At 51.4% G+C, this 13646-nt stretch overlaps 3 protein-coding genes across 9 annotated transcripts in view; 1 reads left to right on the forward strand and 2 right to left on the reverse strand.

Moving 5' to 3' along the window:
- Positions 1–3185, reverse strand: part of LOC122420213 (carcinoembryonic antigen-related cell adhesion molecule 6-like) — a 75456-nt gene extending 72271 nt beyond the window's left edge. For all 3 annotated transcript variants that reach the window (XM_043435108.1, XM_043435106.1, XM_043435107.1), the window contains exons 1-3: positions 3005–3185; positions 1720–2076; positions 253–531 (exon numbers count right to left, since the gene is read on the reverse strand). In XM_043435108.1, coding sequence (XP_043291043.1) covers positions 253–531; positions 1720–2076; positions 3005–3068 — 700 coding nt within the window. In that variant the 5' untranslated portion in view covers positions 3069–3185. The remainder of the gene's footprint in view (positions 1–252; positions 532–1719; positions 2077–3004) is intronic.
- The window catches only part of LOC122420196 (carcinoembryonic antigen-related cell adhesion molecule 7-like), a 320198-nt gene that overhangs the window by 159009 nt on the left and 147543 nt on the right, over positions 1–13646 (forward strand). The gene's annotated exons all lie outside the window — the stretch shown is intronic.
- LOC122420201 (carcinoembryonic antigen-related cell adhesion molecule 1-like) overlaps positions 11495–13646 on the reverse strand; it is a 108133-nt gene continuing 105981 nt past the window's right edge. Inside the window, exons 5-6 of one of the 2 annotated variants that reach the window (XM_043435073.1) lie at positions 12809–12839; positions 11495–11720 (exon numbers count right to left, since the gene is read on the reverse strand). In XM_043435073.1, coding sequence (XP_043291008.1) covers positions 11613–11720; positions 12809–12839 — 139 coding nt within the window. In that variant the 3' untranslated portion in view covers positions 11495–11612. The remainder of the gene's footprint in view (positions 11721–12808; positions 12840–13646) is intronic. The other variant, XM_043435072.1, reaches the window with a different exon arrangement.

Raw genomic sequence — 13646 nt, forward strand, 5'->3', positions numbered from 1 at the left:
CTCTGTCCATGGGATTTCCCAAGCAAGAATACTGGAGTGGCTTGCCATTTCCTCCTCCAGGGGAGCTTCCCAACCCAGGGATCAAACCTTCGTCTCCTGCATTGCAGGAGGATTCTTTACCACTGAGCCACCTCGGAAGCCCTGTAGTGGTCTCGTTTGATATTCTGCCCACTGTGACCTCTCTCCATTTTCCACACGATTGTTAGAATAATCCACAGAGAAAGATATAGTATAAGGCAAATGGTCACTTACATTTCACATGCAGCCTGAGGGGGTCACTTTTGCTGGAGTTGCCCCTGTTGGAGACCTCACACTGATAATCCCCGGTGTCTTTTCTGCTGACAGGGTCTATGGTGAGGGTGCTATTGTCCAGGGACAGTGTCATCACCCTTGTGAGGAGGAGACTCTGGCCTTTGAAAAACCAGCGTATGGAGACCCCAGTCTCATCTGTGAGGCAGGTCAGGACCACGGGACCCTCATGTTCTGCGACTGTGGTGTTGCTGGCTTGGAGGGAGGGCCGTGCCACTGGGTCTGTGGAGAGACAGAGGGGTGACTGCTGAGAGTGGGTCAGGGGCCTGGGCCATGCTCCCTCTCAGAGACCTCAGCCATCCCTGGGCCCCAGCGACCTCTGTAAAGGTGCCCCAGAGGATGGCCCTGAATCTGTGATCAAGGTTTGGAGTCTCTGTTCATTGATGATCTGTAAGGAGAGCACTGTCCCTCCTCTCTGACCCCCAGGTACCCTGTGATGACCCCTGACCAGTCTCCCTGGGCATCTCTGTAGTATCAGCACCAGGACCCTCTTCTCAGCCCACATGTCTAACATCCTCATCATCAAGTGGAGTTTTTTTTTTTTTTTTAAGTTAACTTTCCTGGACCTTTTCCCACGATTTTCTTTGACTATCAAAAAATTCAGGGACTTCCCTGGTGGTCCAGTGGCTAAGACATCACACTCCCAATGCAAGGGGCCTGGGTTTGATCCTTGGTCCGGGAACTAGATCCCACATCCTGAAACGAAGAGTTTTTGCACCACAACCAGAAGATCTCACATGCCACAACTAAGACCCAATGCAGCCAAATAAGTAAATAAAAATACCTAAATTGAAAAAAATTCAAAAACCCAGCCTAGCCTACTCTCTATGCTGAGTCTCAGGGGAAGGACTGGACTCCATCCCTGCTCAGACTCGGCTCTTGGGGCTGAGCCCTGGCCAGTGACCTGCTGAGAAACTTTGGCCTCAGGGAGCTGGGAATAATCAGCCCACAGTCAGCCCCGCCGGTAGGCCAACACCCACCAGCAGCCCAGGTTCTCCGTGGTCGCTGGAGCCGGGACCCTGGGACAATGTCTGGGGAGGGGCTTCCCCGTGGGCCTGAGCTTCTCTGTGAGGATCCCTCAGGCCAGGCCCCTACTGAGTCCTGCAGTGTCTTTCTCAGGGTCATGGTCTCAGGGAGGGACCCAGGGGGGCTGGACTGAGAGTTCTCTCCCTCTGCTGAGTCCCTCCCATCAGACCCTCCTTCTCTCTACATGGTGTTTGCAGGGTCCAGATCCCCTGAGTGGAATTCTGACCCTTTGGAGTTCGTCTCCACTGTGTGTGTCCTGCACTAAATGTTCAAACCCCAACACGGCACATAATGTAGACGGAGATGGAGGCACCATCCGGGTCTGTCAAAGCAGAATTCAATCGCTCCCCACCCCAACACCCCGAGGTAAGAGGAAGCACTCACGATGTACGTGGAGGTGTCCAGTCTGTCCTGTCTCTAAATCAAACTTTAAAATGAGCAGGGTGTAGGATCCTGTGTCTTTCTGGGTGATGTTCTGGATCAGCAGGGTTCCATTGGGGTAAAGTGTCTCCCGACCGCTGTGTGAAGGCCCATTGGTAATTAAATTAGTGGCTACTCCATATGATACAATTAGCTGGATGGTTTCTACCCTTTCTCCTCTGTACCAGGAATAGCCTAGAGTTTTCTCTGTCACGGTGTGGGCAAGTAGCAGGACATTGGATCCTTCTGCAGCAAGGGGTGGCACCGTTTCAATAGAGAGCTGGGTAGTGGTGGGCGGGGTCCAGAAAGTTAAGAGTGAGGCTAGGAGGGAAGAGAGAGAAATCAGTTAATATTCTGACCTGTGTGGGGGATGGGAAGATGGTGCCCTGGGTCCTAAGCTGGTCTCTCCATCCCTCAAGCCTTAGTGTGTGTGTGTGTGTGTGTGTGTGTGTGTGTGTGTGTGTATGTGTGTGTGTGGTTAAGCTTAGTAGCATGACCCCCATCACTTCGGCCCCTCTGGGCTCTGTACTTTCTCTGTTTCCCCAGTTTTCCCCCGGCTCACTTCCTCACTGCCCTCACACAACTGCTCACACTCAGGGGCCTCTTGGGAGATGTCCTTCCCCCCGACCAGCTGCTCTAAAGACCCTCCGTGTTCATTTGCTGACCCTTCCCTGCTCCATTTCCTGCATGACGCCTGTCAGCGCCTGACAGCACATTCTAGATCTCTCTGCTTGTCTGTCTTCCTCCCCACAGAGTGTAAGCTCTGTGAAGGCAGGGGCTTGTCTGATCCTGCTTGAAACGCAGTGCCAGGACCAGGCTCCAGACATTGTACCTGGGGATGAAGGAATGAGGGGTCCCAGGAATTCCACAGCCTGGTTTTGTCAGTTTCTGAGGGTGCTGGGTAAGGACAATGTTTAGTGTCCTGGTTAAGTGTTTTTCTGTAGTGACACCCAGACATAAGTTATTATTATCGTCATCAGTTTTCAACAGTTACTGCTCAGTGAAGAATAACTTGTAAAAGCTACACTAGTTGAAGTTTCCCTGCCCCTCACCAGTTCTAGTTCATGGAGAGTCTCCTGCGGCTGAGCCTCCGGCCCTACCCTCCCTGCTCCCCTGTCCTCTGCCCTCAGGTCTGAACAGAAGCACTCTGTCCCCTCTCAGAGCCCGGTCTCCTCCAGTGATCCCACCCAGTCTCCTGTTCTCCCTGCAAACTGTCTCTGCCCACTCCCTGAAAATTGTCCCCACTCACCTGCCAGCAGGACCCTGTTGCAGGGGGCGCACCGTCGGCGGGAAGGGCCTGAGGGGGGCTCCATGGTGCCTGCTGTCTGCTGCCTCTCTCTCTCTGTCTGTGAGGAGAACTTCTGCTCCAGAAAGGCTCACAGGCACTGCAGTCGCTGTGTGAGCTCTGCCGGCCTTCCCGCTCTGTGATAGGCTTGGCCCTAAGGAAGGTTCACTTTGCTAAGTCACGTGGACCAGGGGCGGGGCCTCACTCTCAGTTGACTCCCCCTTCCCCACCTCTCTCATTCCTGACTGCCTTCTCTCCTCTTCCCTCTTCCCTTTCTGTTACATTTCATTTGCCTGGGAAGCGCTGCTGTTTCTGCCTTTGGCAGCTTGACCTCTCACCCTACACACACACACACACACACACACACACACACACGTACGCAGTTTCCCCCACTGTTGGGGAGAGCACCTCCCTGGGGGTCCTGTCCTGGGCGTTCCCCCGTAGGTCTCAGTTGGGGGGTACAGTCAGCCTCCCCGCTTCCACAGTCTCCAGCCTCATGTTCTCCTTCTGGCCTTCCCCCGCAGAGCAGGAGCCTGGGGGGTGGGCAGGAGGTGCATCGGGAACTCTTGTCACAGAGTCGGTGTCCCCACGGTGCATGGGAACCACCTGTGGCGCTTCATGAAGACTTTGAACCCCCCAGAGGGACCTTAGGAAAGCTGCTTCAGCAGCCACACAGGTCACATGCTTGCCCAGCCTGGCTGAGACTCCAGAATGTGGGGTGGGAGCAGCCTCTCCCCATCATCGATGGACAGGGAGGGTCTGCAGATCATGTTAAAATGCAGAGCCTGACTCAGCAGGGGTGGGGTGGACCTGAGAGTCTGCATCTAACAAGCTCTCAGGTGATGCTGACTATACTGGACTGTGGAGCACACTTTCTATAGCAAGGCTGATGGTGACAAGTCAACTGAGAGGCTGCCGCCCTGCCCCCAGTGTCGGCCTCGGCCGTGTTCTGGTCTGGGGTCTGCCAGCATGACACAGAGACCCCAGGATCTCCGAAGCAGGGTATTATTTCCCTTTGTAACAGTGGTGTAACACTTCCCTGGTGGCTCAGCTGGTAAAGAATCCGCCTGCAATGAAGGAGACCAGGGTTCAATCCCTGGGTAGCGGCGATCCTCTGGGTGAGGGCATGGCAACCCACTCCAGTATTCTTGTCTGGAGTATCAGATGGACAGAGGAGCCTGGCGGGCTACAGCCATGGGGTCGCAAAGAGTCAGAGGCGACTGTCACGTTGAGGGTCTTCCCAGGGTTCTCAGAGGCTGTGAGAAGGTTGTGTTCTATTCCCATCGGAAGCCTCCAGAAAAGGACTGAGGGGCTGGAAAGGGGGCGTGAGTAACGCCGGGTGAGAGGGATCCTCCTTCTTTCTCCTTGGGGGTCCAGTGGAGCCACAGCTTCCAGGGTGTGGGCTGAAGGAATAGTAGTTGCTAATGGTGTGAAGTGGGCCCACGCCTGGCTGTATGGAGGAGGTGCTGGAGTCCAGTGTGGGGGGCGTGGAGAGCGAGGAGGACTGTGGACTGAGGTGACGCCGGTGAGGGTCTGACTGCTGGGCTGAGGGAGGTCTGAGACCCTTGGGGAGACTTCGAGGCCGTGGAGGAACTCTGCTGCCGTCTGGTGGACAGGGCAGGAAATGCAGCAGTCCCCACACCACGCGGTTCTGCCTAACCTCATGGATTATCGAGGGTCTTTGCTGCTGTGTCGGAGAAGGCAATGACACCCCACTCCAGTATTCTTGCCTGGAGAATCCCAGGGATGGGGGACCCTGGTGGGCTGCCGTCCATGGGGTCGCACAGAGTCGGACACGACTGAAGTGACTTAGCAGCAGCAGCAGCAGCAGCAGTTGTTGCTGTGAACGGCCTTTCTCTAGTTGAGGAGCGTGGGCTTCTCATTGTGGTGGCTTCTCTTGTTGCGGAGTTCCCTGCCTGAATTTTCTTATTATTATTAAAAATGATAGTGTATTTTCTACTTTTGGTCGCGCTGGGTCTTTGTGGCTGCACTCAGGTTTTGTGTCGTTGCGGTGAGCAGGGGCTACCCTTCGGTGCGGGGCACATTGCGGTGGCGTCTCTGGTTGCGGAGCAGAGGCTCCAGGGCACGCGGGCTTCCGTAGCTGTGGCTCTCGGGCTCAGTCGCTGTAACACTGAGCTTAGTTGCTCTGAGGCGGGTGGGATCCTCCCGGCCCAGGGATCAAACCCGTGTCTCCTGCATTGGTGGGTGGATTCCCAACCTCTGGACCACCAAGGCAGCCATGGATGGTAGTTTGGGCAGAGACATTTGCTTGCAGAGAAGGCAGATCTGCATCCAGAGTACCTGCCTGTCCCAGTAAGAACAGAAGGCTGCCCTTTTATCACGGAGAAGGTTCACTGTAATCAGCCTGCCACCAGGTAAGTGGCTGATCACCCTGGGGAGCAGTGCCCTACCTGAGGCCCGGCGGGTCTCGGGCCTGACAGACTGGGCCCTCAGCGGTGGCTGTAGCCAGGGCAGCCTTGGTGAGTGGAAGTCTGTGTTGCTGAGTCCACGTATGACTTGCATCCTCACCGCCATGGCCACTACATTCGTGACCCCACCAGTCGAAGGCAGGGGTAGCTGGGGAAAGAGGCTGACTGGGGCTTCCCTGGTGGTCCTGCCGTTGAAAATCTGCCTGGCAGTGCAGGGGATGTGGGTTCGATCCCTGGTCTGGGGCAACTAAGCCCGTGTGCCACAACTACTGACCCTGGGCCCAGAGCCCACGGGCTACAACTACTGAGGACCGAGCACCCTAGAGCTTGTGCTCTGCAACAAGAGAAGCCACTGCAGTGAAGAGGAGCCCCCACTCACTGCAACTAGAGAAAGCCGGAGCACAGCAATGAAGACCCAGTGCAGCCAAAAATAAGTAAATAAATGTTAAAAAAAAAAAAAAAAAGAGGCTGACAGGTGTCCCCAGAACAGGTCATTCTATCCACTTGATTATTTAAATCTCCTGCTGAGGTGAATGGTGAGCATTCAGAGAGGTTTATCCATATATTTCTGTCCCAGATCTCCTTGACACCAATTTTCTAGTCATGTTCTTAACCAAATCTCTGACGGCCCAGCCAAGCCATTGGCCACAGCCCGTGAATCACTGTATAGTCACACCTCTGGCCAGTCCTCCTTCCGGGTGAAATGGACAGTCAGGTGCCTTGTCTGAAGTTTCTTCCCCTGCCCCCGCCCCCCCCAGAGGATTTCTCTTTGCTCTGGCTTTCAGGGAGGTTTCAGAAAGGGTCTGTCGCGCCGCAGTTTTTCCCTTTCACGTGGTGTCTGCACATCAAGCAGAACTCCCTGTAAACTAGCCTCAAGTTTTCTCTTTTGCCATTGATTGGTCAGCGGGACTTCTCCAGGAGGCCACAGGTGTGGCTCAGAGAGAGAGGCCAGGTAACAGGAGAGGGATCCATGATACGTGGGCTACTACTTCTTTGTTAATTTAGTTTTGGCTGCGCTGGGTCTCTGATGCTGTGCTCGGCCTTCCTCTAGTTGTGGTGTGCGGGCTTCTCGTCGTGGTGGCTTCTCTTGTTGCGGAGTACAGGCTCCAGGCCCTCGGCCTTCGGTCCTTGAGGCCACAGGTCTAATTGCTCTGAGGCATGGGGGATCTTCTCATACCAGGGATTGAACTCATGTCCCCTGCCTTGGCAGGTGGATTCTTAACCACTGGACCACCAGGGAAGTCCTGGGATTATTATTCAAAGATACAAGTCAGGAACAGGCTTTCCAGGTGGCACTAGTGGTAAAGAACCCACCTGCCAATACAGGAGACATTAAGAAACACAGGTTTGATCCCTGGGTCAGGAAGATCCCCTGGAGGAGGGCATGGCAACCCATCCCAATATTCTTGCCTGGAGAATGCCAAGGACAGAGGAGCCCAGCGGGCCACAGTCCATAGGGTCACAGAGTCAGACCTGATGGAAGAGACTTTGCATGCACGCACCCATAACTCGGGAACAGTCAGATGGAAAGAGGTATGGGGACAAGAAGACAAGGCATGAGGAAAAGAGTCAGACATGACTTAGTGACTAAACAACAAGAATATTCCATCGTATATATGTACCACATCTTCTTTACCCATTCTGCTGTTGATGCCCACTGAGGTGGCTTCCATGTCCTGGTTATTGTAAGCAGTGCTGAAAAAGATATATACACCCCAAGGATTCTGGGTCTTTTAGCTAGGAATTGACTGAGGGATACTGACTTTTTTTTTTCTTGATTTTATTTGCCTTTTGTTCACTTGATTTAGAGCTCTTTCATGTATACGGGTCAAGTAAGAATTTATTAGACTTCCTGTTTCTTTCATTTCAGTTAGCCAGTGCCTTTGTTCTCTGTTGAGTCACACTCTTCTGATGGCAGCATTGACTCTAGTGTCCATTATAGGGAGCATGGCCCACCTTGCCTTTGGTGCTTAAGTACTGGCTCAGTAGACATGAATTTGAGTGAACTCTGGGAAATAGTGGAGGACAGAGGAGCCAGGTGTGTTTCAGTCCATGGGGTCACCAAGATTTGGACACGACTTAGCAACTGAACAACAAACGCCTCTTAGACCTGCTGCCTCTCGAGCCAGTTACCCCCATTGCACTGAGGTTTCCCACTTCTGTGGCAGCGGTTCCCACTGTAATTTCTGAGCTCCAGAGAAGAGTCATCGCAGAGCTAGCTCTTCAAGGCTGCTGGGGCTTCCTTACAAAATTATATCTCACTGTCGTGGTGAAAGCTGTGTGGTCTGAATTCTCCCAGGGTATTGGTGAGAAGGTCTCAAATGATAAATCCATACAGCATTCCAATCTAAGTCTTTGGATCCCTGTCTCTGAGTAAATGGTCTCTTCTCTGATGCAGAGACCTCCTTGTGTTTCCATCAAGATAAACATAGATAGGTGGAAAACTTAGCAGTAACCTAGTGAGCTGAGTGGGAAAAACTCAGAGGTATTTTTCTCTGAGAAGGCCTTCAGGGGCTCAACCCAGTAGCCCCAGAGGAGCCCAAGGGAGGGGAGAGAATACCTCACATAGACTCCCAGGTGCTCCTGGAATAACTGAGGGGAATAGGGCAGATAAGGAGATGCTCTCGGACTTCTGGTCAGGCATGACACACTCAGTCTGGAGGGTCCCCCTCTGGGGTGTCTGTTTCCCTCAGGAATAGCCTAAGCCATGAGGTCTTGTGTGTGTGTGTGTGTTTTAAACCAAGTATGTTTTATTTATCTGTTCAGTTTTCGCTGTGCTGGGTCTTTGTTGCTCAGGTCTTTCCCTGGTTGCGGTGCTCGGGCTTCTCACTGCAGTGGCTCCTCTTGTTGCAGACCAGGGGCTCCGGGGCACGTGGGCTCAGTAGTTGTGACTTCCGGGCTCCAGAGCACAGGCTCGATAGCTGGGGAGCGCATGCCTGGTTGCCCCGCGGCATGTGGGGTCTTTCCCGATCAGGGATCAAACCCATGTCTCCTGCAATGGCAGGTGGATTCTTCACTACTGAGCCACCAGGGAAGCCCAGGATCATTTTAAAGCAAAGGCATGTCTATCGTTTTGTCTAAGGATGGTGGTTACTCTCCTCCCCAAATCATTCTGTGTCCACGCCTGGGAAATTCCATGGTGGGCTCCAGCCACGGGGTCACAGAGAACCGGACATGACGGAGCGCACCAGGCTCATGGTGCTGCTGCTTCCCCGTCACTGCAGTCCTGTCTGACTCTCTGTGACCCCATGCACTGTGGCCATCAGGCAACTCTGTCCATGGGATTTTCCAGGAAGAACACTGGGGTGGGTTTCCATGCCCTCCTCCAGGGGATCTTCCCGACCCAGGGATCGAACCCTTGTCTCTTACATGTCTTGCATTGGTGGTTGGGTTCTTTATACCACTAGCACCACTTGGGAAGTCCAAGGCCATCAATTACTACTGCCAATTAAAAAAATAAAGTATTTATTTATTTTATGTTTGGCTGATCTTCATTGCTTCACAGGCTTTTCTCTAGTTGTGGAGAGTGAGGGCTCTCTCTCTAGTTGTGGTGGGTGGGCTTCTCACTGCAGTGGCTTCTCTTGTTGCAGAGCACAGGCTCAGTAGTTGTGACGGATGGCCTTAGTTGCTCCACGGCATGTGGGATCTTCTTCCACCAGGGAATCAACCAGTGGCCCCTGCAGTGGAAGATGGATTCTTTACCGCCGGGGAAGTCCCCTGTGTGCTGACTTTATTGCTGCTTCCAGTGGTCTTGGGATGGAGGCACACAGCAGAGGGCCAGAGGAAATCAGGGGCTGAGGAGGGGAAAGCCAGCACATGTTCCAATTGCTTGGAAGTGAAGGAAATGAGATGACAGGCTAATTCTTAGTATAATTAATAAAGGAAGGTTATCCTGGTTGGAAGAACTCTGACTCTCTGAGGGGCAGAAAAAGGGACAGGGAACAAGGAGGCGGGATGTGTAGGAGAGATTTCTACACACCTGAGCCCATGGAGACTGTGCGAGTGAACACTGGATCAGGCATGGGGTGCACTGGAGCCATCTGTGTCGGCAGTGTGGTGTGTCCCTAGTGAAGAGTCCAGCAGACCTTTTACTCATGAAATCATCTTCTCTCCTTCTCTCCCAGAGGAAGACAGGCAGGTCCTCCAGGCAGGTTGGGGCAGTGACCTGTGGCTCTAGGTGGACGCACTTTGTCAGCAGGTGTGCACATGAATTGATTGAGCTCTCAGATCCCAGGATCCAACACCTCTGGACTTAGAAACAGGCTTAGTCTGACTCCCTGTTGAGCAATTTCTATTTCTTCCGCCTGTAAAGAAGGCAATGCAGAAAGCAGTACCAACTGTGAGGCAGCATGTTGATATCTGATACACAATATTTATTATAAACATAGAGCAATTTTTACAAATCATTCAGAAATGGCCTCAGCCAGGCAAAATTAAATTATGCAGAAGTGCTTGTATGAGGGGAGGTGTACACAGTCTGTATCAGGGTGAGAAAACCCTGAAAGAGGTACCTGAGTACAGAGCACTCCCAGCCACCCGTCTCGGAGGCCAGTTCCACACAGCATGAGGTCCGACATGAAGGCGGAATAAAGCCTTTCTCTTAGCAGCCCAAGGAGGCCCCGTCTGTGCAGAAGGCTGGTGGGAAGCAGGTGCACCTCTCCTCCTCCCGTCCTCCCTTTCTGTGCCAACAATTGGGTCCCGTGAACCGCATGGGAGAAGAATTCCAGAGGCTCTTCAAGAAACCCAGGGCTGAGTCATAATCTGCACCTTGTGTCCTAAGGAGCGTGCGCACCAGTGCGGCCTCTTGGGCTCTAAACAACGCTAACAGCGCAAGGGGCCGAGTTCCCTTCAGGGCGCTCCTGCTTCTCAAGAAGGCGTCCTGAGAAGGTAAGCAGGGCAGACGGACAGAACAGGCACAGGCGGGAACATGGAAGAGAAGGGGGTTGATGACTGGCCTGAGATGCCTAGAAACGGAGTGAGACCCATTTCTGGCCGTGGAGGTAGACAACTGCTACTTCTTATTTTCTGTGCAGAGCCCCTGACACAAAAGGCTTAGGGAGCTCATGGCCAGAGGGACATGAGGGGCTTTGGTAGGTTCTTCCCCCTGAAGTGGTCAGATTGGCTTATGCAACAAATTAAACAGAACCCCTTTCACATAAACAGGCAGTTACAAAAATTAAAATGGCAGAATGTCTCAGAAGGAAGGGAATAAACAACCAATACCCCCAAATTGTACATTCTTTGACCATTATTTAAATAATCTCTGCAGGGTGACTTTCTGAGTCCTTTCCCAATCCCAGCAGATTGCATCTGGTGAGAGCTGACTGCCCCATAAACCGATGACCCCTGAATGTCCGGGCATTGCTTTGAATAAAGCCCATAGCATTACTAAAACAGTATGTGTGGTTTTTTTGTTTGTTTGTTTTTGCAGTTTCCATCAAGATACACTTATGAATGCTGAGAAGTTGTTTTCAAGTTGCTTCTAGTGGGTTCTCTGAAGGCACACTTTCAAAGGTTTAGATGGTATTCTAGCTAAGTAGTAAGTTGTTTAGTCCCTGATCCTGCAGGCGGACAATCCTGAAAGCGGACAAAGGTGTAGAACTTCCCAGCTCAGAGCTGGTCATGTATGTGTCTTCCTGTGAATGGTGGGTTCACACTGGGCTTCAGAGTGCAGAAGCTCTTCGTTTTCCTTCTCCTTGCTCTTTTTTTCTGGCACAGGCATTTTAGTGGATAAGAAATAATTCTCCAGGTTATGGCAAATTCATGTTAGACTCCAATAGGACTGAGGTGGGAAGGAATGAATGTGTTCTGAATACACAAGTTTACAACTGGTCTAGGTCAGCAAATGGGGAGAGGCAGAGGTTCTGGCAACTTTCTCCCAGGGTCCGATTTGCTAGATTTCAATGACGAGGAAGTTTTGGTTTCCTACAGATCTCTTTGTGGATGTGCCTTTTCATCCACTGACACTGAAGGAAGGTGCTATGACCAGGCAGACTGGAGGAGCCTCATTAGGGGTCGAAGGAGCTGGGGGAAGACTCTCTCCTCATTTTCCCTGAGGGCAGGGGGATGTCCCAGGGATGGGGTTGAGAAGCCTGGAATAAGGCAACAGTGCAAGAAGCAGCACAGGTTCCATTACTGTTTTTTCACTTCTGAATGGTTTCTGTATGTGTTGGAGATGGGGAGGCTGAAGTTGCTTTTTTTTTTAATTCCTGGGCATTGAAGTTCAGGGAGGAATATTTAACTTCATTAACCTGAAAGGCATGAGCAGCAGTCAGTTAAATCAGCATCATAGGCCAGACCCTCCCCTTGTCCAGGGTGACACAGCACCCATGCTCTTACCACTTTGAAACTTTTAGCTTCAGAGAAAGGCTTTTATTACCTATTTTCTCTGCTTAGTTACATCCTATTGAATAATAATTAGAACATTATGGATGATTATCGAATTCTACAATGGAATATGATGGCACAGCAATAAGAATAAATAGACAATAAAGGCACACAACCATATGAATGAATTTTGCAAAACAATTTTGAATGAAAGAAGCCAGACCCATGTACACTGTGTGTTTCGTTATATAAGCACATAATCAAGTAAAAGTAATCCCATGCATTTTAAGTGAAGATAGTCTTTACTTTTCAGAGGGAAGTAACTGGAGCATTTTGTGTGTGTGTGTGTGTTGAGGGGGGTTGATTTTTTTAAAATGATTGGGTACTGTTTACACAGATATGAACAACTTGTGGAAACTTACACACTGTTAAAATTATTAGGTTGGTCAGAAAGCTCATTCAGATTTTTCCATAAGATCCCACGGAAAAACTCAAACAAACTTGGGTCAACCCAACACTTATGACTGAAGCATTTTTCAGTTTATATGTGTATTCTGTTGAAGATTAAGATGAGGAAAATTCAGTAAAAGTATTAGAAGGGAAAGGAATCAAGACCTCAGGTCTATAACACTGGAAATTATCATTTGTCAGTAACAGCAGAGTCAGCCTGGAGGCAGAAGAGGGAGAATGATCTAGTGCCTTTCTTGCTCTGGCCACTGTGCTGAGTGCTTTACCTTTGTTATGTCATTTAATTCCTTGATCTCCTCTGTGCTAGGCAGCACACCCATTTTTCAGAGGACTCAGCTGAGGCTCTATGAGGTTAAGTTACTTGTCCATGGTCCCAGCTGTCATCAAGTCCAGTGAGGTGGACTCTTGGGAGTAATGCTTCTTTGTTGCTGCAGTGAGGAACTCTGACCCAAACTTGATTTCCCATTTGTGTCTACAAGACTAACCCATTCTACACAGAGATATTTCCATGAGAAAAGGAGCCAGTGAAGCTGGCTGTGCTTACCTTTTCAGGTGAACTGTCAGAGTGACTTGACCTGGGGAAACAATGGAGAGTCATCAACCCATGAAAAATGCAGAGTTGCCTTATGGCCTCAGAAAGGACTGTTCCTAAAGCTGATGTGACTTCTAGCTGAAGGAGGTGGCAGGTGGTGGGAGGGTGGGGGCCCATGATTAAGACTTAAGGATTTCTCTTCCCTCAGTCTGTGGTCCAGACCCCAGTGCATTAGACCGAGGTGGTGGTGGGGCGGGGTGCGGGTGTTGAGGGGAGGCCTCAGTGCACTTCTGAAGATTTCTGCCAGTTCACAAGGCCTGAGTTTTGCCCACGTGTGTCTCACAGGTGTGTGTCTAGGCAGCAGGCTCCAGAGGCAGGAGGGGCTGAGGCCCACAGCACCCAGAGCACCAGAGGCAGGGAAAGTCTCACCATAGGAGATGTCCGCATCCATAACAGAGGCAGGAGGGGGAAGGAGGTAGGATGAGGAAAGGGCTCCTGGAAGCTCGGCCATCTCACGGCTGCCTGGCTTGTATGGCTTCAGAGGGGCCATGTCTCTGGGGACTGTTCCATGACTAGGAAGGGTGTGAGGACCTGTGCCAAACTGAGGGTGGGGACTGAGATCACCTCTCATATTTCAGAAGGTAGGAATTCCCTGGTCGGTCAGGGCATGTGGTGGAACAAACCAGGTCTCACTGAGTGAGTGGCTCTGCTTACTGTGGTTGTGATCTGAGGATTTGTGCTCTGTGAGATTGCACTAGTCAGTTGCCCTAAATAAATATTAGATACAGTAACTACTATTCCCAGGCACAGGGTCTCTGCTCCTTGAATTAGGAAGCACAGTGTCGGCATG

Source organism: Cervus canadensis, chromosome 18 (assembly GCF_019320065.1).
Source record: "Cervus canadensis isolate Bull #8, Minnesota chromosome 18, ASM1932006v1, whole genome shotgun sequence".
In the NCBI taxonomy this organism is placed as follows: Eukaryota; Metazoa; Chordata; class Mammalia; order Artiodactyla; family Cervidae; genus Cervus; species Cervus canadensis.